Here is a 26,128-nt window from a genome sequence, read left to right as displayed (position 1 = left end):
AATTAGGTATTTGTTTGAGTTTTTGCAATTCTCTCTGGAGAATTTGATTTTGAATTTTCTCTGGAAAACGTACAGAAAAAGTTTTGGGGTGTGTGCATGCGAAATAAAAGCCGTCTTGGGAGTAACACAGAAAGAAGTTGGTTTTTTTTTGTTTTTTTTTTTTTTTTGAACAGAGTGGGGAGATATAGAGCACTGGGGGGCTTCAGTGAGATCCCGGGATCCCAGGAGGAGAATTTACATTCAGAAATGTTGGAGTGAAAAGTCCTCCTGGTTCAGCATCTTGGACTTAAGTTCAGAAGAACATTTTACATCTGAAAGAATTTGTTTCTCAAAACCTCTTTATTTTGGCCGGCGAGTATCATGAAGGATGGGATGAGGTGTTGTGAATAGAAGCACTACTCTGAATCTGCTTCAGGCATTTAAAATTTAACTCCAGGGATCATGTGTTGGGCATGATGAAGGCCACAGAGAACCTGGATAAGACTACTGCCGTACTGAACCCCAACAGGACCCCCAAGGGCAGGTACATTTATCTAGAAGCGTTCCTGCAGGGAGGAGCTCCCTGGGGCTTTACTTTGAAAGGTGGCCTGGAGCACGGAGAACCATTAATCATCTCTAAGGTATGTTTCTTTTTACAAAAAGAATATTACAATGTAATATTACAGTATTACAATATTACAATATTGTCTTTATTCATATGACTTTTTCAACCTTAAAACTTCTGTCAGGTCTGTCAGAAATGCCACCACCATGTGGAGGATTGCCTGAATGTTGCTTACTTTGCTGTTTCCTACCTTTCAGATTATATCTGGAAATATATCTTATTGGCTTGGTGTTTGAAAGAAAAAAATGTGTCTAGCTCGTTTAGTCTGCGAAATCCCGGGGGAAAAATGTGCTTGCTCAATGGATAATCTCTTTTTGTGAATGAAATAGTGTAAAAGCAGCTACCACATGATCTTTTCAGTTATAAATCAGATTAAAGATTAACAACGTGGTGAAGGTGGTGGCATGATATATGTTTATGAATGTGGGCTTTATGTAGCCTATGGCTAGAAAAATATCTGCTCTTTCTCCGTCACATGAACATATCTAGCATTCCAGAATACTTTAGAATTTGTTTATAATTCTTGAATAACTGATTACATAAATATTATTTATTCCTTTTTGCACACTCAGGAGAATTAAATCAACTTTCAGTATAGATCAAACACAAACACCATTTCTGCCTCTTTTATTTATCTATGTATTTATTTAAACCAGTTTTTAAATCTTAGTCATCTATGACATGCCTCACTTCTTTATTTATCTTTGGTATGATTAGGTATTCCCACTGAATTAATCCTTTTTATGTGTAGGCTTAGTATGTCTGCTTTTCTCATCAGCTACCTAGATCGAGAGAGAACAGAAGTTTCTTTTAACATTTCAGAATATTAACAGTCTAAAACAATAGAACCTAAACGCTTTTCACACATTATGCATTACTTAGAAACATTTACAATTGAGGGGAAAGTTTTTAGGTTGAGGGTCGGAAAGGGATCAATAGGCATTTCGCCTGAACTTTGCTATCCATTTAAGGTTAATTTTCATATACCCAAAAGCATGTGTTTTGAGAGAGACGGAAATGATTCTTACTGTGAATGAGCCGATGGGATCCAGGTTTCCAGCAGTCAAGACTGTAAAGGATACCATCTTAAGGTTTGTGACTTTTCTTTATCTTTTCTAAGAAAACAAAAGATATGTATGCATATGTGTATCAGTTAGGGGGCATCCAGCTCTAAGTAACTGACACCTGATTTACAGTGGCCTAAGTAGTAAATTGGGGTGTGTTTTTCCCATATTGCAAGAAGTCTGAAAGTAGGCTGTCCTCGCTAGGAGCCACAGCTCAATCATGTCTACATGGACTTCAGTTATCTCTCCAACTCCGCCATCATCTTGGCTTTTGTCCTCATGGTTACATGATGGATGCCACACCTCCAGTGTTGCATCTTTATTCTGGGCAGGGCTTTGGCTTGTTGTTTGCAAAGGGACACCCTCCATTAACTTACATCTCATTGACCAGAACTGTGCCAAGGACCTGTGCTCAGACCAATTACTGGCCGAGGGGCCTGAGATTATCATGACTGGTTTAGACCAGTCAGGATTTCTTTCCTGGGTTCTTTAATAAGAACCTCCCTTTCCTGATGTCAAGGAATCTCTGTCCACTATCTGAATAAGTTGGGGTTCTCTTTTCAAGAGGAAGGAGGAAATGGGTGCTAGGTAGACAGCTGAGAATGTCTGCCAGAAATATACATACACTGCATTTAGAATTCTGGTTGTATACCCAATTTCCCTTGCCTTATGTGATGAGTTATGTATCCATACACTGGAATACAGTTTGCTGTAGGACAACCTAATGCTACCACTAACAAGCCACTCCTCTGAGGCTCCATTTAACCTGCAGAATGGGGGTGTACTATTATCTCCCTTATTGGAATGTATGGAGATTAGATGAGACTATTTATTCATTTATGATTTTATTTTCAAGTAATCTCTACACCCAATGTGGGTCTCAAACCCACAACCCTGAGATCAAGAGTCGTGTTCTCTACCAACTGAGCCAGCCAGGCTCCCAGAGACCATGCATCTAGAGCAATTAGCATAGTGCGGGGTACACAAAGGAGCTCAAAAACTCAGCAAAGACCATGGCTATTGCTTTTTATTATTCTAGGGACATTTGTACTAGGATACAGATTTGGCTGCTGTGCAAAGACCCAAAATAACAATAGCTTAAATGACATAGGAGTTTCTGTCGCTCTCACCTAACAATCTGAGCATAAGCCAAACTGAAAGATGGTTGCATGATGTCACAGACCCACGTTCCTCCTACTTCTCTTACTTCCATCCTTGAGGTGATATCCTATCTGCAGGGTCCCAGGTGACTTGCCACAACATCTGCTTTCCAGTCATTAAGAAGTGGAAAAAAGACGGGCGCCTGGGTGGCTCAGTCGGTTAAGTGTCCGACTTCAGATCAGGTCATGATCTCATGGTTCATGGGTTTGAGCCCTGCATTGGGCCCTGTGCTAACAACTCAGAGCCTGGAAGCTGCTTCAGATTCCGTGTCTCCCTTTCTCTCTGCCCCTCTCCCACTTGTGCTCTGTATCTTTCTGTCTCTCAAAAATAAATAAACTTAAAAAAATTTTTTAAATAAAAAAGAAGTGGCAAAAGGAGACGGAGAGGGTAATCTCTTTCCTTTCAAGGGTATAATCTGGTGCAAAATGCTCTGTCCAGTATGGTAGCCACAGCCACATACAGCTACTTCCGTTTCAATTAAAAGTAAAATGAAATAAAATTTAAAATTCTGTTCCTCATCTGCACTAGCCACATTTCAAGTGTCCCATTTCTTCGAAGCTCTTGTCTCTTTGGCAAACTGATTCATTCAAGCTCCATTTCTTCCTCTCTCTGAAGTGTTCTTGATTTCATCAAGCTGAGTTAGGTGGTCTCTCTTCTATACTCTTAGAACATGCACATAGTATATGAAATCACAATTTTTTTAGTTATGTTGATTGTCTTCTCAGAAGTGTGAGAGCTTCTTTAGGGCAGGGACTGTTTTCATTCCTGCCACATCTAATGTGGGTAGCCCGGGTACACAAATATTTGTTGAGTAAATGAAAGGATGTGGGCTATGTCTTATTCATCTTGCATTTCCAGGATCTGCCAGAGTACCTGGCACAGAGAGTGTGCTCAGTAACTGCTATGGCATTATAAGCAAAGATGAAACAGAGCAGTAGGCAGGGGGAGGCGGGGAGGTAGAGTCCCATGAAATGAGGATGCCTGCCAGATCTCCAAGATGGAGCATGTATTGGTTTCCCATTGCTGCTGTAAAAACTACCACAATCTTAGCGGCTTAAACCAACACAGAGATAGCATCTTATAGTTCTATAGGTCAGAAGTTAGCACAGGTCTCTAGCACAGATCTAGCACTGGGTATTAATTTGGGACCAGGGCTCTAGGAGAGAATCTATTTCCTTGCCCTTTCTAGCTTCTAGAGGCCGCCCACGTTCCCTGGTGCCCAGTCCCCTTCCTCCATTTGCAAAGCCCGTAATAGCAGGCTAAGTCCCTCCCACATTGCGTTACTCTGATCTCTAACTTCTGCCTCCCTTTTCCTATGTTATTTTATGTTTTGTTTTATTGTTTTCTATAAGTAGGTTCTGTGTACAACATGGAGCCCAGTGTGGGACTTGAACTCACCACCCTGAGATCAAGACTTGAGCTGATCTCAAGAATCGAATACTTAGCCAACTGAGCCATCCAGGTGCCCCTCTTCCAATTTGAAAGGCCCTTGAGAGTACATTGGGCCCACTAAGATAATCTCCCTAAGGTCAGCTGAGTAACAACCTTCATTCCATCTGCAAACTTCATTCCCCTTAGCCATATAATCTAATGTATTCACAGTTTCCAGGGATTGGAACATGGATGTCTTTGCAGGAAGAGGGTTTTATTTTGCCTGTCATGTGAGCATTTGAGCATTGATGAAAGTCCATGTAAGTTAAGACTGTACCAGAGTTGAGACTAAAGTGAAATTTAGTGGCTGATCGCGCATATCCCATATCTTCTTTCTAGAATGGTAAAAACAAAACGCACACCAGCTCGTACATTGGCATCCAGATGTCCACTATTCCCTCAAGGTCAGGTGACCCCCATGATAGGGGAAGGGAAAGGATCGTACACCTCGAATCATACATGCAAAAGGCACGTACACTTATACAAAAGCAATTATAAGCTGCCAGGTATGGATAACAATATAATGAATGAAGAATTATTTTTCTTTAGGTACAAATGAGACAGGCGAATGAATGGGGAAAAGGAACTATAAAAGGGTGGCGATAAAAGAAATCATTTTCAAATCTTTTTCTTTGAGATTTACTGTCCTTGAAAAGGAAAGGCGGGGTTGAGGAAAGAGCCTTGGTAATCTGTGAACTTCAAAAAGAAAGGGCAACTTTCTTTTAGTAGTGATTGTATGTGGAAGCTCAAGTAATTCAATAGATCAGGAAGTTGGCAGCATGATTTTATTATGACTCACTTTGCATTGTGGCTGAAAAGAGCAGTCCCACCTGCGGTGGGGTGCACCTGCTCGAGGGCTCAGAAATCAAATAACAAGTGTAACAACAATAAACAGCAACAACAACAACTGATGACACTTACTGAGTGCTTACTACATGCCAGGCTGTATGCCAAGACATCCACACATGTGAACTCATTTAATTTCGACAGCACCATGAGGAAGGTAATAGATTATGCAAATTTATACACGACAAACCGAGACATGGTATTTGAGTCACTTTCTGCAGCTCTCACAGCTAGTCGGTCATAGAATTGGAATTTGAATCCAGGCGTTCTGGTTCCCCAGAGTCTAATGCACTGAACACTGGGCCATTTAGTCACCATTGCCTAACAAGTATTTGGCTCTGTCTAGATTCTGGAGCCATTATTTGGGTAAAATATGGGAATCATCTTTTGTTATGTATGGTTTAAAATTTATTAGAGGTGGGCACCGGGGTGGCTAAGTCGTTAAGCATCTGACTTCTGCTCAGGTCATGATCTCACGGGTTCGTGAGTTCAAGTCCCACATCGGGTGAGCTCGAGCCCCCGCTTAGGGTGAGTCTCACTTCTCTCTCTCTCCCTCTCCCCTTCTCCCCCTCTCCCCCTCCGGGAATTCTCTTTCTCTCTCTGCCCCTGGTTCACTTGTGTCCCCCCTCTCAAAACAAACAAACAAACAAACAAACATTTAAAAATAAAATTTGTTACAGGAAAACAGTTTTTTCCCCCCAAAAAACCTTACCTGTAAGTACCATAAAATAGGTGACGGCTGCTTAAGCAACACTTTTAAAGCAGTTTTACACCTATAGAAGGAGGGGCCGCTTAAGAGTTCTTGGCAAGTATCTTGGTGTTGTCTTCACCTAGAGAGGCACCTTTTAGTGCTCTTCAAACATGGTCTTCTGAATAAGACGTTGTTCCAGGCCTCTTATGTCTCTTATGTTATCAACATTCAGAACATATATTCCTGATTCCTGCTCCCCTGGGCAATGAATTTGCTTTAGCTGGACTCTCTTTGTGTATAAATCCTGTGGTTCCAGGATGCTTGGGTGGCTCATTCGGTTAAACATCTGACTCTTGGTTTTGGCTCATGTCATGATCTCCCAGTTCATGGGATTGAACCCCGTATTGGGCTCTGCACAGGCAGCACGAAGCCTGCTTGGGATTCTCTCTCTCCCTCTCTCTGTGCCCCTACCCCACTCACGCTCCCTCTCTCTCTTTCTCTCTCAAAATAAATAAACTTTAAAAAATCCTGTGGTTCCATCTTCTACACCCTCACCTTCTCTGAAAGCCCTTCTGCTTATAACACCATCATCTTCTTGCTCTCAATCTAAAACACGGCCTTCCTCTAGGCCTTGTCTACCAAGGCTCAGCTCATGGACACTATTGTATTCCCAACTTCCCATTCTTTCTCTATAGGTGGGCATGTTTTTTATGTGAAGTCAGAGACATCCTCGAACATGGTTCCCCAAGCTTCCTATTGGCTAACACTACTCAGATTTTTAAATGGAGTCTCTCACTGGGTTCTTCTAGCCTTAGAGATTTGACCTAATCCCTAAGCCCTCTTTACTATTCCTCCTCTGGAGAGAATTATCCAAAGCCTCCCAATCAACCTGCCATTTAAAAAAAATTTTTTTTAACGTTTATTGATTTTTGAGATGGAGAGAGACAGAGCATGAACGGGGGAGGGTCAGAGAGAGGGAGACACAGAATCTGAAACAGGCTCCAAGCTCTGAGCTGTCAGCACAGAGCCCGATGCAGGGCTCGAACTCACGGACCGCAAGATCATGACCCGAGCCGAAGTCAGCCGCTTAACCGACTGAGCCACCCAGGCGCCCTCAACCTGCCATTTTAAAGTGAAATGAACTGCTTTACTGCACTGCGAGGAAACTTGGAAATACCAATAGTCCATGATTAGGAAATTACTCATTTGAAACATAATTAAATTGGATGATCATGTTGAGATTTCCTCATTTCTGGATTTTCTCTATCAATCTATCTAGATTCAGTATTTTCCAACCTTCTGGCTTCCTTAGTGCCCCTCAGTTTCAACACACCAGCATCAACCATACTATCTCTTGGCCCATCTCTTCCCACTAAAACAGTTTTACTAGTTTTTCAGCCATGGCCCCTGAGTTCAATTTGAAGTAGATGTCTAGGCAGTCCCCCAAGTCCTTGGGCTGGTTGATTTAGTTCACCCCAAAGTCATCTCTTTGATTTCCTTCCAAGTACCGAGCTAGATCAGCTTGCTATCAACCTTTTAACACAGCCAGTTCTTTCTGAGTTTCTTTCCTTACTGTTCTTGCTTTTGCTTTTAAGATCCTTTGCCTTTCTGCTAGGGCAGCCTCTTCTCTCTACTGTCCTTAAACAATTTGTTTGTTCCCTCAAATCCACCCCTGTCCTGCATTTGTATGAATTCCTCCTTCCTCTCATCTTTCCAACACCTCTATTCACATTATCTTCAGATACAGGTAGTTGTTTGCATTTGGCTTCTTGCCAATATATTATAATCTCTTTAAAGCCAAATGAGGTTTACTCATGCTGTGTATCCTGTTTTTCCTAGCAAAATATTTCCCATTTCACATACAACAAATGTTTAATGAATGTGAAATGATTTATAGGATCTTAGAGCTATAAAGAATCTAAGCAATCATTTAATCCGACTTCCTCATTACATAGAAAACTGAGACTCAGCAAAGTTCATTTATTTGCCAAGATGGTTACTGCCTTAGCAAAAAAACCTGTGTGTGTGTGTGTGTGTGTGTGTGTGTGTGTGTGTATGTGTGTGTATAAAGCTCTCTAGTGAGGGAATACGTGGTTTCTGGTTGTGCCATTTGTACTTTCCAATGAATCCTAGCTCCTGTTAGACTATTAACTTCTAGAAGCTAAGAATGTTTCCCCCTCCTTCTCTTCCTCCCTTCCTCTTCTCTTCCTTCTTTCTTTTCTTTCTGTTATCCACAGTGCTCAAATTATGCATATCAATGATGAAAATGAAAATATATTAATGGATGAAGAGGAAGATAAATGAATATTAAAGAGGATCTTCTTTAAAAATCTTTGTTAGAAAGATGTGCAAACAAGGTCCTAGAAAAACCTCTTGAAAAATAAGGCAAGTAGGTTGACCTTGAGTCTTCATTTAATGATGCCTATACTTAATGTTTGGCAAATGTTAGTTGAGTTGAATTTGATTGGAAAAAAGAAATTCATGGTTTTATTGAATTTTTTAGAAATTACCTAATTTAGGAATTGCTTAAAGTGTTATGTCCTTTTTTGTCACAAACTATGCTTGTGATCCCATCAATGTTGCTGGAAATAACCTTTATTCAAGTAGCACGCTGAGGTGGTATACCAAATGGATATTAGCAAGAATTCTGCTTTCTTTAAAAGCTAATAGGTTCTCAAGGCATTGCTTTCTATGCAGGGAACACAATTTAAGAAATATTTGTCTCATTTTAATGAACCCACAATGTGACTGGAGACACATAGTGAGAGACTTTCTATTCATCTTTGAAAAAAACAAAACCCCAAAGAATAGTCTGGGTCTTAACTAACCCATAGACCGATTTTTCCACATCTCTCCCTTTGATGTACTTCCAAGCAGTGAACATCTTGATCCAAAGAACTGCAGAGTTGGTGTTCTCCCTGGTCCATCCATCTCTCATGCTCTGGCATCCCAGCCCCTTCTCAATGAAATGAAGCGAGGCCAAGTTTCTCTGCCCAAAGTACTGTTTCCCCCCAATCTTCTAATGACTTTCCCCACAAAAGATAACTTGTGTATCTCGATCCACTGAATGGAAGGGACAATTCTTTCCTGCCTTCAGAGGAGGCTTGTCTAACTTGGCAGACTGATGTGCAGAACACTCTGTCCTGGGCATCTGAGCCTGAATTTGCTCTTACGTCAACTGCATTTTTTCATTCCTCGGCCATCCACACATCTATTCATTATATCCTTCTCCATTTTGAACTGCATTTTATCTTAGAGATTTATGAGGTTTATCTAAAGTCTTTATTTTTAAATGCTCTTTGGCATGTTTGTATTGATTTGGGGTTATGATTTAGTTATCTTTTTCGCCCCCCATTTCAGGCAAGGCTGTCCAGTGTAGCACAAGACACATTACAGACTATGTAGGGCTTGGAGTAAAAATGTCTGTTTCATTTCTACCATAGTCTCCATTGACTATGTGACCATGGGAGTAACTTAGCTTTCTTGGACCTCAGTTTCCTCATCTTTAAAAGTGAAATATCCTAACTAATGGAGTTGTTATAAGTACCCAATGGATTAGGTTAAAAACAACAACAACACAGTGTTTAGAAAAGACAAAACACAATCCAGAGTTTGGTTACGATACGATGATATGGACTGGTGGGAGAATAGTAGGTATCAAACAGAAGTTAGCAACCCACATGACAACGATGACATCTGACTGATTTCTGTACCACAGCAGCACTTGCTATCTCCCACTGAAACACTGAACAGATAATTCTCGGCTCTCATGGAGCTTATATTCCAGTAGAAAGAGAGTGGCAATAGATATGTTTGTCCGTGATAATTTCAGGGTTGGTAAGTGTCATTAAAACACAAACAATATGATGGGTCCCAGAATGGTAGTGTTTGTGGGGTAGAGGTATGAGAAGCAGGGCTCACTTTAAATAGGTAACCAGAGAAGAGTTTTCTGATAAGATCACATCTGAGCTATGACCTGATAGATGAGAAATGTGAAATCAGACATGCAAAGAGCTTTATAAGTGCGGCTAGGCAGGAGAGTCTTGGAATGTTCAAAATAAAAATAAAGTCAGTGTTACTGGATTGTAGTAAGTGTCTTACTCTGTTCAGACTGCTGTAACAGAGTACCATAGTCAGAGGGCTTGAAAAACAACAGAAATGTATTTCTCACAGTTTGGGAGACTGAAAAGTCCAAGATGAAGGTGCCTGGAGATTTGGTATCTTGCGAGGGTCCATGGATGCCTGTCTTCTCACTGCGTCCTTAGATGGCAGAAGGGTGAGGGAGCTTTCTGCAGTCTCTTATAAGGTCAAGACTCTCACTCATGAAGGCTCCACCCTCATGACTTAATCACCTCCAAAGTTCGCAAACTCCAAATATTATCACCTTGGGGGAATAGGTTTCAACATATGAATTGAATGTTGCCTGGAGCCTGATACCTGTCAATGTTCCTCTCAGAGTGCTCTCAGCCGCATACAGGCAGGCCGCCAGAGGACCTGCAGTCTCACTGGGGAAATTAGACGAATGCAATGCTCGAGATATTCTAATCTTCTTTTTTTACATTTATTTATTTTTGAGAGACAGAGTGAGACCAAGTGAGAGTGGGGGAGAGGCAAAGAGAGAGGGAGACACAGGATCAGAAGCAGGCTCCAGGCTCTGAGCTGTAAGCACAGAGCCCGATGTGGGGCTTGAACCCACAGACCGTGAGATCATGACCTGAGCCGAAGTCAGACGCTTAACCGACTGAGCCACCCAGGCACCCCACGAAGGCTCGAGGCATTCTAAGACACTTTTGCAACAATTATAACACGATCGTAAAACAACCAATATTTAAAATTATGTGCCCCCCCCAGCCCCATACAGGGTGGGGGGCACATAATCAGTCTATAGAAGTAAGCAAGAGAGAGAGAGGTATGATATGAAAATGGAAAGTCAGGGGTCAGATCATAACAGATCCTATAGGTTGTGGGAAGGATGCTGGACTGGGTTTCAGGACAGATGTGAGGATACATCACATCGCGAGTCTTTCTCTACTTATGGTGAGCCAGACTAATGGTGTGTATTTAAACTCTGGGAGATTTTTAGTGCTGGTTCTTAAAGTCAGCTTCTCTTTTCTCCCTCCTATGAATTTCTAAGGCACTTCTTGGGTCTACAACAGGGTAGGGCCTTCCAAAAGACAACTATCAAAATTTATTATAATTTATGGAGTGATATACAAATAAATGGTAAATATTCTTCTTTTGATTAGTTGAGAGAAGGTTATCTGTCTCGTAACTGTTCACCTCTTGGGTTATTTATCACTTCAAGGCAACAAGGTCTGCTGGGGTTGCTTTTGCCATAGTAATGACTAACTTTGCTGAGGTCCTTCCTGCTCTATAACAGGCATGCTATCTCATATAAGTTTCACAAAACTCTGTGAGGTAGAGGTCCTGTTATTATTTCCATTCTATAGATAAACTGGAGGCTGGCTTAATTAAGATCATAAAACTAGGTGCTAATCTAAGACTGTTTAAACTGTAAGCCTGAAAAATACCTTTGAAAGTAAAAGCTCCATTGTCATTTTGGCGTTCCAAAGAATGCTTCCATCTATTCATCCCAAGTCACGATAAACTGGTAGAAAGAGTGGGATGTATGAACTGTGGGAAAAAGCCAGGCATCTTGAAGATCGCTTGTACTATGACATGAGGAACATACCTGACATGTCAACCTCAGGAATTAAATTGGACTCCCACATCTTCCCAGACCCTGCTTCCTGCCTTTCACTTCTGCAAGGTTCCAGTCTTGGTCTCAGTTCTCCTCTCTGATTGCTGTTTGTCTTAAAATTTTTTTTAATGTTTATTTATTTTTGAGAGAGAGAGAGAGAGAGACAGACAGAATGCTAGTGGGGGAGAGGCAGAGAGACACAGAATCTGAAGCAGGCTCCAGGCTCTGAGCTGTCAGCACGGAGCCCCACATGAGGCTTGAACCCATGAACTGTGAGACAACTGAGTCGAAGTCGGACGCTTAACCTACTGAGCCACCCAGGCACCCCTCTGATTGTTGTTTTTCAACTGGGATTTTGTTGAGTTTCATCTTAACATGTAGTCATCAACAGTACCTTTGTTTCTCTATCATATCCTGTCTTCTCAGTTGACTTAAACTCCTACTCCCCACCAGCCTAAACCCGAGGGCTTATCTCTTGGATTGGATACATTCCATCACCTGGATCGGCCATGAGAAATAAAACCTTAACTCTCAAATCAGGCCAGCTACCCAAGGAGAAACACTAACTGACTAAATAAATATTAAGCAGTCTAAAGCTAACAGGGGCTGGATGCAGTTAGTACAGGGGATCAGGCTTGAGGTTCTTACTGATAGAGACTGATTTTCTGGGGTACTTCAAGTTCGTGCATTCCAACATGGTGAAGAAAGAGATCAGCACCACAACAGTGTTTCACGGAGGAGTGTCCATTGTACCAACCTTTATTTTGTTTGTCCCTTTCTAGCTCTGGCTTACCTTATAACATAAATAAACTACTGTGTATTTGTACATCACTCCATAATCTCCACTGCTCTTCCGGCTGAGTCTACTACTTAGCTGACTCTCTCCATGGCTAACCTGCCTGCTCCCATTAGTCCCATTAGTACCCACACTTCCTGAAAGGCAGACTTTCTGACTCTCCTAACAGTATGTTTACTTGGCATAATCCTGGGACCTCCACACACAATTGCTCAAAGCCATTGCTGCCTAGTAGGGTCCTAGCTCAACTTGCCTCCTCCCTAACCCATTCTTGGCTCCTGGAAACAGTTTAGACAGATCCTAGAGTTCTAAAGATCTGAAAATGAAAAAGAACTATGACATGAAATTGAAATTAAAACACAGGCAATTTAAATGGAACAAGCATACTTCAGGTTGGTTGGACTAAAGTGTCTCACACTTTGAGTATCAAATTATATCCTAAACCACACATTTGCTGGAAGGTAGGAAGAAATATTAAACTTCTAGAACTCATCGTCTTACTCCTTTGTTTTGAAAAGTTGTAACTTTTAATGGAGGAAGTTGTATAGGCATAATTTAAGCTTTTATCATCTTGTGTGTTTTATCATCTTGAATAGCTGAGAAGCTCACATTTTTTAGGCCTTGTCCTCAGGGAAACTGGGAAGTGAGCGCTGGAATTCAGACGCAGGATCTGGCTGGGTTCCAGAAATAAATACACATACTGGGTGTTGAGATAAGATATTAAAGGAATAGAAGAGTGAGTAAATTTTGAGGAATGAGTTTGCAGAAAATACGGGACGTTTTCCTCGTATTCCTTGATTTTTTGGGGGGGCGGGTGGTTGTTTTTGAAATTTTCACCTTTGAGCAGAATATCGAAAACAAGGCAGCCATTGACCTAAGTATAAGCGGCAGGAAAATAAAAGAATTAGTCTTGTTCTTCAGGATGGCTTTCATGGTTGCCCATTGGTGCTCTTGACTCAACATTTACAACTAAATAAAGTTGCTGGCAGTGTCTTGAGAGAATTGCTATCACAGCTTTCCATACACATGTAAGCCGATGAATTTGACCTTTATGAAGACACTGTGGTGTGGACCCTTCCAGTGTGCCCAGGTCTAGGGCAAATTCTGAACCTAGGCCCTCGGAGGTATTGCAGTCACCTTTTCTCTTCATAAAAGAAGGCAAAATAAAGCGGGCAGGACTGCAAGGTAGAAGGAAATGGATACGTAGTAACAATATTTATATTTACTCAGTTCCTGCTGTGGCTCAGATTCTATGTTAGGTTATTTATTATTTTGTAGAATGAGATTTGATTTTACATATGAAAAAAGAGATTCTTCATAAATGATGGAGCCAGAATTTAAAGCTATTTCATGCGTTCACTAACATATTTGGTGCACACAGTGTTTACTGAATGCCTAAAAATATGACAGCATTGGGGAAACAACAGCAAACAAGGTCCCTGCACCCAAAGAGCCTGTGTTCTCGGTTTCATTTTCTACCGCTTGAAGCTGATCCAGTCACTGCCACACCATGTTCCCTCACCTTTCACTTCTGTGTATGTTGGCTTGACTTCCATCTGTCAGCACCCGCATTTCTTGGCTTAAAGACTTTATTTTGCCTCCCCTTTGCCACCTGCTTAAGGACTCTGGGAGCAGCCCTCAGCCCGGGACTGAGTGAGTTGAGTTGACCAACAGCCCAGCTCTCTCATCCATGGGATGGATAACTCTGAGGTGAATGTTTTCCACCAGCTCCTAGAGTTGCCCTGGCAGAATTGAGCTCCACTGACTCACGATTGTAGGGGGTTTGATAATGCATCTGTATAGACTACCTTCCTTTTCCTGCCTCCCCCATCCACTTCCCTCTCAGTTTTCTTCACTTTCCAGATAAACTAGCACTTGCATTTGAACTCTTGTGTCAGAGTCTGCCTCTGGGGAAAAGCAAACCAAGATTACCACCCTTTAGGGAATGCTTCCTAAGGAAAAGCCAGATCCTAAAGCCTAATGTAGATTTGTTTCCAAAGTCTATGGAGCCGTGGACTTCAAGTCAGAGGACTCCCATGGTATCTGAGAGCTGTGTTTTCTTGGGTGCTAAGACAAAGAGAAATCCATTCTTGGATAGAGTATTTTGTAACTATCTCCTTCATCTGCTGCCCCTTCACAGGACTGACTTTTTCTTTCCCCGCTGAATGGGTTGATGAGTCACACTGTTTTTATCACCACTTCTTTTTTCTGTATCAATCAAGCACCATGAAAATTTCTCCTCCCTCCTGAGAGGACAATCCAGTGTCTTGTTTGTTCTGCAGATTGCTCTATTTTATGGGCTTTACGGGTTAGTGGTTAAGGAAAATGTGCTCCCCTGAGCAGAGTAGACAGAGAAAATATCTGATTCTTTGGGGGGCTCTCTGAACATAGTTTCTTCTCTAGAATTTTACCTATGTTGCTTCTATGCTTCCTCAATTCATACTATAAACATAGCACAAAAAGAAAGTGGGCGCCATACCAGTTTTTAGCCCAGCATATTTGACGTTATAACATGGCAGTGGTGTGAAGTTTGGTACCTAAGCAAGCAATAAAATAGAACGTAATTTTGAATCCATCCCAACCTCAAAATAACACAATAACTTTCCAGCACTAAAATGTAGTGTTTTCAAGTAACTTGTATCACTGCCAGATTCAATACAAGAAGCTGCTTTTGAAGCTGTTTCCCCTCAATATGAATATTCTTTGACTCACTATGTTGTCCTTTGCCAGTTCCCTTGTTTTTTGCTTGAGTTCACTGAAGACTGACGAGCAGTAGCTTCATGTGACAGCCATTAGTCTGCCTTAAACCCCAGCGCGATCCTGAATGGATGGAATAATGAACAGATTTTATGCAGGACAATTCACGTTGTCAGCTACACGAAATTGGCAGTTCAAGAGGAGCCAGCTATGCTTGCAGTCCCCTCCTTCCTAAATTAATATTTGAATATCACGGTGCAAAAGGCATTGTTCCTTTTTTCCGTTCAAGCATCGTTACAGCAGACTGAACTCTAAATAATAGAGCAATAGAGTTATATTCCAGTAAAAAAAGAGCGAGTGAGGAAGGTATTTGCCTCTCTGTACACGCAGGAATTCACAAGCATTTTTAAAAATTGTGTTTGTGTGGATGTGGGCACAGGGAGGGGCCTTTCATCACCACGAGGGAGGTCTTGGCAAGTCAGCGTTCATTTTAACTTCATGGTGTTGATCGCAGAACACACTGGTGAGTGCCCTGACTGCAGGGAGCCCGCGAGATAGCAAAGAGATTCAGAAAGTGGTGCAGAGGAAAATGACCTCCCATCTTCCCATCTCTGAAGCAGGGGAAAAATCCTTCCTGGTCAAAATTCCTTGGCTTGTCCTATTCACGCTGTCATTTCACGGAGGTTAAAAATATACCTTTCGATCTGTTGCTGAGAATGTACAGTGGTGCAGGCACTTTGGAAAAACATACGGCAGTTTTTTGAAATGTTAAATGCAAGAGTTATCTTTGCCCAACAATTAGACCTCCAAGTAGACGCTCGGGAGAAAGGAAAACATGTCTGTAAAAACATTCTCAAATGTTCACGGCCACATTATTTACAATAGTCACAAAGTGGAAAAAATCCAAATATCCATCAACTGGATAAACAAAATATGATATAGCTATATAATGGAATACTATTTGTGAGAAAAAGGAACTGAATACGGATAGATGTTACAACATTGATTAACCTCAAAACTGTTTTGCTCAGGGGGCACCTGGGTGGCTCAGTCGGTTAAGAGTCCAACTTTGGCTCGGGTCACAATCTCACGGTTTGTGGGTTCGGGCCCCGCATCGGGCTCTGTGCTGATAGCTGGGAACCTGGAGCCTGCTTCAGATTTGCCCCTCCCCTGCTCATGCTCTGTCTGTCTGTCTCTCTCTCAAAAATAAATACACATTAAAAAATTTTTAAAAAATATTATGCTCAGTTAAAGAAGCCAGATACACTCAAAAAATACCCATATTATGCAATTTCATTTATATGAGATATTCAAAGAAGGCAAATATATAGAGACAGAGTAAACGAATGGTTGTGTGAGGCTAGAGATGGGAATACAGAATGACTATAAATGGGTACAAAGTTTCTTTCTGAAGTCATGGAAATATTCTGAGAGTAGATGACAGTGATGATTGCATAACTCTTTATTAAAAAATCACTGAATTGTAAGGAAAAAGCCATTTTTCTCCTGGTAATAAAAATGAGAAGGAACATAAAAGAGAAAGATAGAAAGCAAGTAAGAATCATAAAGTAGATTATCACTCACCATGTCAAGTCTTCAGTATTGACTGAATTAACTGAAATTTAAAATAGTAGAGGAAGATGACCAAAATGAAGGCCTCAAAAGTGTATAGCAGAGTCCTAATTACTTAAAGGAACAGGACAATCTAAAAAGTTGTTCATGAGTCAATTTAGGGAATGACAAAGAATCGGCCACATTCAGAAGACCGAGGCAGTGCATTCTAGGATTTTCTCTGAAGGAAGAATTGAAGAATGCCTTTCTCATTGTCAGATATCAGGATTAAAAAAAAATTTTTTTTAATGTGTATTTATTTTTGAAGGAGAGACAGAGAGAGACAGAGCATGGGCAGGGGAGGGACAGAGAGAGAGGGAGACACAGAATCCTAAACAGGCTCCGGGCTCTGAGCTGTCAGCACAGAGTCTGACGTGGGGCTCGAACTCACAAACCCTGAGATCAGGACCTGAGCTGAAGTTGGACGCTTAACCTACTGAGCCACCCAGGCACCCCAGATATTGGGATTTTAAATCTCTATGTTCAATTCTGCCCGTGTTTTGTGTACTGTGTGTCTTTGGAGGAATTAAAGTGCAGTGCCCTGGGAAAATAAAATAATGTAAAATATGAAAATTTTTGCTAAATTACTAAGGATAGAATTTCGTTCGTGGAGTTTGAGGTCACAAAGGCCTTTAACGTTGTAACAAAAACTTGTGTTGCAGAAGAGGAGTGAGGGGTGCTGGCAACTCAAGCTTGAGAAATTCTTATTCACTGAGACTATGGACGTATAGTGAAATCTTACCACATTAGGGTTCATAAAGGTGAATAAGCTGCTAACCTAGTTAGATTATAAAGAAGACAAAGAAGCATCTCACAAGGGCCATCTTACACTTTGCAAAGCTTGGGGGGGGGCACGCGTCACCTAAGAGCAGGGGCTTCTTGGTCATTGATGATGCCGCGTTGCTCCTCCGACTGGTGCTGTCTGTCTTGGCTGTCCTCTCTGACTTCTAATGGGGATACTTGACATATGGGAGAAGAGGTGGTGGTGGGGGAAGGAAGAGTCTCTCAAAAGTCTACAGAGTCCCCTGCCATCCTCCATTCTAGCACCTGCTGCTCAAAACTTTATCAGCTCCAAGGGATCTACAGTGAATGTTTCCATGTACAATTGCTGAAGTGTCGTGGCTTCCTCTTCGTGGAAAGGGATGATAGGTATCTGTTTTGCAGTGAACTGATCAATAATCATCTATCTTTTCCTGCTAGAGTTTCTAGCTCTTACATGCACTAGACTTAATTCAGAAGCGTGTTCTTGAATGTTATAAATCACATTTCCCTGTTGATGGTTTGTTTTTGATTTCTCCAAAGTTTGTGACTGACGCAGAAGAAAAGAAATGGTGGTGGAGGCTGTTGGCAGAGAAAATCACTGATTAGGAAGAAGTGTGATAATGAAAGACTGGAGAGCAATCTCGTGAGGCTTTAGAAAACCACAATTTTTTTGCCATTTTCTTCTGGGAAAAAAATCCTCCGCAAAGTAAATATTTAAAATAGTTCACAGTACTAAGCATGTGAATGTTTGCTTTGCAATGTAGCAGCAGTTTCACGACCAGAAATTCTAAATCTTTGAAGAATTCTTAAAAAAAATGTTTATAGTAGAATAACTAGAAAAATAATTCAGTAAGGCAATTGGATATAAGATAATTCTTAAAAAGCCAGGATCTCCCCTATGGAAAAGCAATAATAATAAGAAAAAATAATGGGGGAGGGGGACCAATTTTAATAGTGATCAGAGATAAAAACTACCTAGGAATTAACTTAGCTATAAATATTCAGTACGTTTTGACAAAAACTAAAAGCTTTATTGAGGGACATGAAAAAAGACATGACCAAATGGAAAAATACGACATATTTTAGGATGGGAAAATTATTATCAAGACCTAGTTCTTCTCAAATTAATCTATCAAAATCCAAAAATTTCCAAAGGCATGTTTTGGCAGAATAACGTAAAAAATAGCCATTTTTTTTTTGGAGAAAATACAAAAATAATGAGGGAAGAGGTGCCTGGGTGTCTCATTTAGTTAAGCGTCCAACTCTTGATTTTGACTCAGGTCACAATCTCAGGGTTGTGAGATCAAGCCCTATGTTGGGCTCTATGTTGAGCATGGAGCCTGCTTGATTGTCTCTCTCTGTCCCTCTACTGATTATGCTCTCTCTCTCTGTCTGTCTCTCAAAAGAAAGAAAGAAAGAAAGAAAGAAAGAAAGAAAGAAAGAAAGAAAGAAAGAAGGAAAAGAAAGAGTGAAGAGTTTCTCTAGCAAATATTAATATTTATTATAAAGCTATGGTCATTTACAAGTATGGTTCTCCAAGGGACATGGAAATACATTGTCACAAAAAGACTTGTACAGGAATGTTTGTAGCAGTTGTATTGATAATAGCTCCAAACTAGAAGCAATCTAAATGTCTGACAATGAGAAACGGTTAAAGGAATCGTGGTATGTTCACACAATGGAATACTGCTCAACCATAAAAAGGAATAAACTATATGCAACAAAATGGATGAACTGCCAAAATATTGTGCTGAGTGATAGAAGGCAGGACACAATAGAGTACATACTGAATTATTCCATTTGTGTGAATTTTTAGAACTAGAAAATCTAAGCACTGGTGAAAGAAATCAGAACAGAGGTTGCCTCTGTGGTAGATGGGTTTGGTAACTGACTGAGGCACAAGGCATCTCTCTGGGTGAAGGAAATGTTTTGTATATATATTTTTAATGTTTATTTATTTATTTTGAGAGAGAGAGAGAGAGAGAGAGAGAGAAAGAGAGAGAGAGAGAGAGAGGATGAGCAGGTGTGGGGCAGAGAGAGAGGGAGAGAGAGAATCCCCACACTGTCATTGTAGAGCCCAACGTGAGGCTCCATTTCACCAACTAAGAGATCATGACCCAAGCCAAAATCAAGTCGGATACTTAATCAACTGAGCCCCCCAGGCACCCTGGAAATGTCTTATGTCTTAATAGCGGTGTGGGCTTTCTAGATGTATGCTTGTTAAAAACTCAGTGAATTGTACCCTTAAGATCTGTACCTTTTACTTCATATAAATTACACTTTCTGATACCTTAACGTGTAAGGCGGGAACAAATTGGCCAGCAGCATTATGGAACAAAACAAAAAATTTAAAAATGGGTCCACTGTCTAGAAGAGGAATTTTAAATCAGTAAGGGTGGGTGGGGGAAAAGGATTAATAATGTCAGAGCCAGGAAAGATAAAAGCTGGATCTACTTCATTCCTGATACCAAAATAAAGGCAGATGAATTAAAGATTTCCATATAAAAAGTGAAATACATCTACTTCATGTATTTCTCTATTGTTTGAATTCTTCCGGCAAACACACTTTTCAAAATGTTTTGATTATGGTAAAATATACATAACATTAAATTTACCATTTTAGGGGCGCCTGGGTGGCTCAGTCGGTTAAGCGTCCGACTTCAGCTCAGGTCACGATCTCACGGTCCGTGAGTTCGAGCCCCGCATCGGGCTCTGGGCTGATGGCTCAGAGCCTGGAGCCTGCTTCCGATTCTGTGTCTCCCTCTCTCTCTGCCCCTCCCCCGTTCATGCTCTGTCTCTCTCTGTCTCAAAAATAAAATAAACGTTAAAAAAATTTTTTTTTTAAAAATAAATAAATTTACCATTTTAATCATTTTTATGAGTATATTTTAGTGTCACATTATTGTATAACCATCATCACCATCCATCTCCAGAATTCTTCATCTTCCCAAACTGAAACTCTGTACCCATTAAGCAACTCCCCCTATCCTCTCTTCCAAATCCCTGGCACCTCTCCTCACAAATCTACTTTCTGTCTCTATAAATTTGACTATTCTAGGTACTTTATGTAAGTGGAATCAATAGTTGTCTTTCTGTGACTGGCTTATTTCACTTTGCATAATGTTTTCAGGATCCATCCATGTTGTAGCATGAGTCAGACTTCCTTATTTTTAAAGGCTGAATGTATTTCATTGTATTTTGTCTTTCCACTAATTCATTGATAGACATATGAATTGTTTCTACCATTTGGCTACTGTGAATAGTGTTGCTATAAACATAGGTATATAAATGTTATTCAAATACCTTCTTAGTCTATTCGTATTGCCATAACAAACTACTGGGTACCTTAAACAACATAACTTTATTTTCTCACAGTTCTTTTTTTTTCTCTAATTTTTTATTTATTTTTGAGAGAGAGACAGAATATGAGCGGGATAGGGGCAGAGAGAGAGGGAGACACAGAATCTGAAGCAGACTCCAGGCTCTGAACTGTGAGCACAGAGCCTGATGTGGGCTCAAACTCGTGAACCATAAGCTCATGACCTGAGCCGAAGTCAGATGCTTAACCTGAGCCACCCAGGAACTCCTATTTCGTCACAGTTCTTGGAGGCTAGAAGTTCAAGGTCAAGTTTTTGGCCAACTTGGTTTCTGTGAAAGCTCTCTTCTTGGCTTACAGGCAGAGATGGGGTAGGGTAGGGTTTGAGGGGAGCTCTCTTATGCCTCCTCTTATAAGAACACTACATCTATCAGACAAGGTCACCCCACCCATGATCTCATTGAGTCTTAATTACTTCCTTAGTCCAAATACAGCCATTCTTATGTGTTTTGTGGGGAGGACACAAATATTTAGTTCACTATACCTTCTTCCATTTTTTAAAAATATATACCTAGAAGTGGAATTGTTTACTTTTTAAGAAACTCTTTTCCACAGCAGCTGCACCATTTTACATTCTCAGCAGTAATGTTCAAAGAGTTCCAATTTCTCCACATCCTTGCCAAGACTTGTTTTCCTCCTCCTCCTCCTCCTCCTCCTCCTCTTTCTTTTGAAATAATAGCCCTCCTACCTAGTGTGAAGTGGGATCTCATTGTGGTTTTGATTGCTTTTCCTTAATGATTAGTGATGTTGAGTATCTTTTCATGTGTTTATTGGCCATCTGTATATCATCTTTGGAGCAACGTCTATTTAAGTCTTTGCCCAATTTTTATTCAGATTATTTGTTGTTGCTGTTGTGTTGTAGTTTTTAGACATATATTCTGGATATTAATGCCTTATCAGATATATGTTTTGAATTTTTTTTCTCTCATTCTATGGGTTGCCTTTTTACTCTGTTGATAGTGTCCTATGATGCACAAAAGTTTTAATTATGTGGGGCGCCTGGATGGCTCAGTCAGTTGGGCGTCCAACTTAGGCTCAGGTCATGATCTCACAGTTTGTGAGTTCAAGCCCCACGTCCGGCTCTGTGCTGACAGTTCAGAGGCTGGACAGTTCAGCAGCCTGGAGGCTGCTTTGGATTCTGTGTCTCCTCCTGTCTCTGCCCCTCCCATGCTCATGCTCTGTCTCTCTCTCTGTCTCTCAATAATAAATAAACATTAAAAAAAAGTTTTTAATTATGATGAAGACCACTATTTTTTCTTTTGTTGCCTGTGCTTCTGGTATCACATCTAAGAAATCATTACTGAAATTAAATGTCATGAAGCTTTTTCGTAATATCTTCTTTTAAGAGTTTCATAGTTTTAGCTTTTACCTCTAGGTCTTTTATCCATTTTGAGTTAACTTCTGTATATAGTATAAAGTAAGGGTCAAACCTCATTCTTTTGCATGTAGATATCTAGTTTTCCTGACACTATATATTAAAAAGACTGTCTTTTCAATATTGAATTCAATATTGGCACTCTTGTGGAAAATCATTTGTCCATATATGTGAGAGCTTATTACTGAGTTCCATATTCTATTCCGTTGGTCTATGTTTGTCTGTATGCTAGTTCAACCCCATACGTTTTGGAATCAAGAAGTATGAGATCTACAGTTTTACCCTTCTTTTTAAAGGCTTTTTTGGCAGGGTGCCTGGGTGGCTCAGTCGGTTGAGCATCCACCTTTGGGTCAGGTCATGATCCTGCAGTTCGTGAGTTTGAGCCCTGTGTCAGACTCTGTGCTGACAGCTCAGAGCCTGGAGCCTGCTTTGAATTCTATGTCTCCCTTTTTCTCTGTTCCTTCCACACTCATGCTTGGTCTCTCTCTCTCTCAAAAATAAATAAACATTAAAAAAAATAAAAAAAAACTTTTTTAGGCTATTTGGGATCCGTTAAGATTCCATATGGATTTTAGGGTTTTCTATCTCTGCAACAAATGTCATCAGAATTTTGATAGGGATTGTACTGAATTTGTAGATAGCTTTGGATAGTATTGACATTTTAACAGTTTTAAGTCTTCCACTCCATGAACATGAAGAGTCCTTCCATTTATTTGTATCTTATTTAATCTTTCAGCAATGTTTTGTAGTTTTCACTTGATCAGTCTTTTGCCTCCTTGGTTAAGTTTATTCCTAAGTACTGTTTCCTTTTGATGTTTTTGTAAGTGGAATTGTTTTCTTAATTTCCTTTTTCAGAATCTTCATTGTTAATGCACAGAAACAATAATTGTTGTATGTTGACTTTGTATCCTGCAGCTCTGATGAATCCATTTATTAGTTCTAACAGATTTTGTGGTATAGTGTGGTGGAGGGTGGTTCTATATAGAAGATTAAGTCATCTGTGAATAGAGGTAATTTTACTTCTTCCTTTCCAGTTTGGACCTCTTATTTCCTTTTCTTGCTTAATTGCTCTGGCTAGAACTTCTAATATTATGTTGAACAGAAGTGGTGAAAGTGAGGATCTTTCTCTTATTTCTATTCTTAGAGTTAAGGTTTTCAGTCTTTCACCACCGAGTATGTATGTTAGCCACGAGTTTTTCATATACGACCTCTATTATGTCACACCTTAAAATAATTTATACAAATGGGGCACCTGGGTGGCTCAGTCAGTTGAGCATCTGACTTCAGCCCAGGTCATGATCTCAGAGCTCGTGAGTTCGAGCCCCATGTCGGGCTCTGTGCTGACAGCTTGGAGCCCGGAGCCTGCTTCAGATTCTGTGTCTCCCTCTCTCTCTGCCCCTAACCCACTAGCATTCTGTCTCTGTCTCTCTCAAAAATAAATAACATTAAAAAAATTTTTTTTTAAATCTATAAAAGTACTAAAATTGTAGAGAAATATTTATGTCATTCAGAGGAAGGAAAATATGATAAACAAACGCAAAAATTCTATGGGAAATAAAAGGGTGATAGGTTTGGTTATGTAAAAAAAAAAAAAAAAGAAAAGAAAAGAAAAGAAAATATGTACTAAAAGCTCCACAAAATAAAATGATATGATAAATAGGGGTAAGGTCCTTAATATAAGAGAGCTCTTATATATAAACAAGAAGAAAAAGCCACACATAAAAGCTAAATTGGCAAAGACCATGAACATGTAATTCACAAGAAGAGAATAACAGAGTCAAGGAATATCTAGGAAAAGCATTTATTCTCCCATAATTAAAAAAAGAAAAACTGAAATGAGATAGAATTTAACTTTTTTAAAATTTTAAACCTTTTTTTTTAACCTATAAGACTGACAAAGATCAGGAAGGGTGATAACATGCACTTGGTAGAAGTAATTTCATACATTTTCCATGGGAATACAAATTGGTTGAGTCCTTTCTGGAGAGCACCACATATTAGCTCTAAAAATATGCATATTTAACAATTTTAGAAGTCTGGGTTTATCCTAAAAAAAAATCACACAAGATGTATGTGCAAGGATGTTCACTGATATGTTATCTAAAACAGCAAAAGGTTGGAAAAAAATTTGAATGTCCAAAACTATGGCGCCAGTAAAAATGATGATGACAGTGTAGTGTATAACATACAAACACACATTTATACGTGTATCTATCTATCTATAGGTACGGAAATGGAAATGTATATATATATTTGTATTTATATATTTTTTAGTGAAAAGCAAATTGATAAATAATATTGCTAGTACAACTCCTGTTTTATTGACTTACATGTTTGTGACAAAATTTGGGAGAATATAGATATGAAAGTATTAAAAATGAATGTGTCTGGATAGCAGGATTTTGAGTGAGTTATATTTTCCTCTTTTTTCATTTCTTTAATGTTTCTAGAACAAATGAGGTAGTCTTGTTGTAGTCATGGTTGTTAATTAAAAAAACAGTGATGACTTTTTTAATTGTGGTAAAATATACACACATAATATTTACCATTTTAACCATTTTTAAGTGTATAATTCAGCAATATTCAGTATCTTCATACTGTTTTGTGTAACCATCACCACCATCCATCTCCAGAACCTTTTCATCTTTCCAAACTGAAACTCTGTACTCATTCAGCAATAAGTTCCCATTACTTCCTCCTCTAGTGATAGCTAGTTAAAATAAAAAAAATCTGTATTTAATCATCTTTGTCTATTCTTTCCCCTTCTCAACTACACACATACTTAAAAAATAACAATTTTATTGAGATATAATTCACATACTATCACACAGACACTTTTGAAGTATTTCAGCCCTCTTTTCCTTTTTTTTAAATTGGAAATATTATACCTATGCATGAAGTCCACTGTCGGGGTGAATGTGCTTGAATTTCTTTAGGAACGATGAGAGAGGAATAATTGTAAATGAAAATTTTATCTGCTAGAAACCTGTGTCTGTTTTTGGAAAGGAATTCCGGTTATCTTCAAAAACTGTTCAAACTGGTTTTAGGTCCAGTTCCCCTCCAAAAGTTGAGTTAAACTCAAGAGCAGGAATCCATTAATAGGTCAACAGCAGGAGAGGAAGCAGGAGGATTGGAAAGGGCCGAGGGCAGCTGCGGTTCATTTGGTAGTTTAAAATTGGCTTTTCTTTTATTCTCTTATTCCTGCTACCTCCATAGAATCCACGAAGAATGGGGATGTTTTCTCCTACACATTTGATTATAATAACAGGCCAAGATCTCTTTGAACATAACCAGTAAAGAAAAGAAGCATCCGTGGCCATCAAACTGGGTAAAATAGTAACATAATCTCTGGTTTGTAGTTTGAATCCTATTAATTATAATTGTGTGGAATTGTACAGTGAGAATGCTTTGGGAGTTTTTAAAGCGAGATTTTTCAAAGACCACATTCCTCATTAGACCTTCCCCATTAAGGCATGCTTGAGTGATGCTACACAGCCGAATAGTTGAGATTTTTTTCCACTCTTGTCATAGTCTGAAGACAAAGGATTCTTCCGCTTGCCAAAGTTCCCTGGAGCCTAGGTTGAGCGGCTGTGACAGCGCTTCAGCGGGGAGCTTTTTATTCAGTCTTCGATTTGCCGTCAGGCCTCATTCACTAAACAGGATCAAGTTGGAGCCGTATATGGAGAAAAAAAAAATCAATGGAGGAAATCCCACACGGCCAGATATAGTGCCATGGAGGCAATTTTCCTTTCACTGATGCTGAGTCATGATGCAGTCTACGCGAAGGCTCAGAAAACTGTAATATCCTCATTCTAACCGCATTGTGTCTTCTCGGGGCTTTGGCTGAAGTAATGTCAGGACGGTTGAACAAGTGTATTGCATTAGTATTGCAATTTACTTGACTGCTTTGAGAAGTGGCAAGAGTTGTGCGAAAGAGCTGGGGGACCCGTCGTTGCTACCGAAGGTACCTTATGGCCTTCCATCCCTCTCCTTGTCAATCTCTCCTAGCCTCT

The 26,128-nt window shown here is 39.9% G+C and overlaps 1 protein-coding gene across 2 annotated transcripts in view; it reads left to right on the top strand.

Moving 5' to 3' along the window:
* Nucleotides 1-218: 218 nt before the first annotated feature.
* Nucleotides 219-26,128, top strand: part of SHROOM3 (shroom family member 3) — a 321,642-nt gene continuing 295,732 nt past the window's right edge. The window contains exon 1 of one of the 2 annotated variants that reach the window (XM_027058724.2): nucleotides 219-620. In XM_027058724.2, coding sequence (XP_026914525.1) covers nucleotides 453-620 — 168 coding nt within the window. In that variant the 5' untranslated portion in view covers nucleotides 219-452. The remainder of the gene's footprint in view (nucleotides 621-26,128) is intronic. The other variant, XM_027058719.2, reaches the window with a different exon arrangement.

The sequence above is a fragment of the Acinonyx jubatus genome, chromosome B1 (assembly GCF_027475565.1).
Source record: "Acinonyx jubatus isolate Ajub_Pintada_27869175 chromosome B1, VMU_Ajub_asm_v1.0, whole genome shotgun sequence".
NCBI classification, from domain to species: Eukaryota; Metazoa; Chordata; class Mammalia; order Carnivora; family Felidae; genus Acinonyx; species Acinonyx jubatus.
This window is presented reverse-complemented; position numbering and strand designations above follow the sequence as displayed.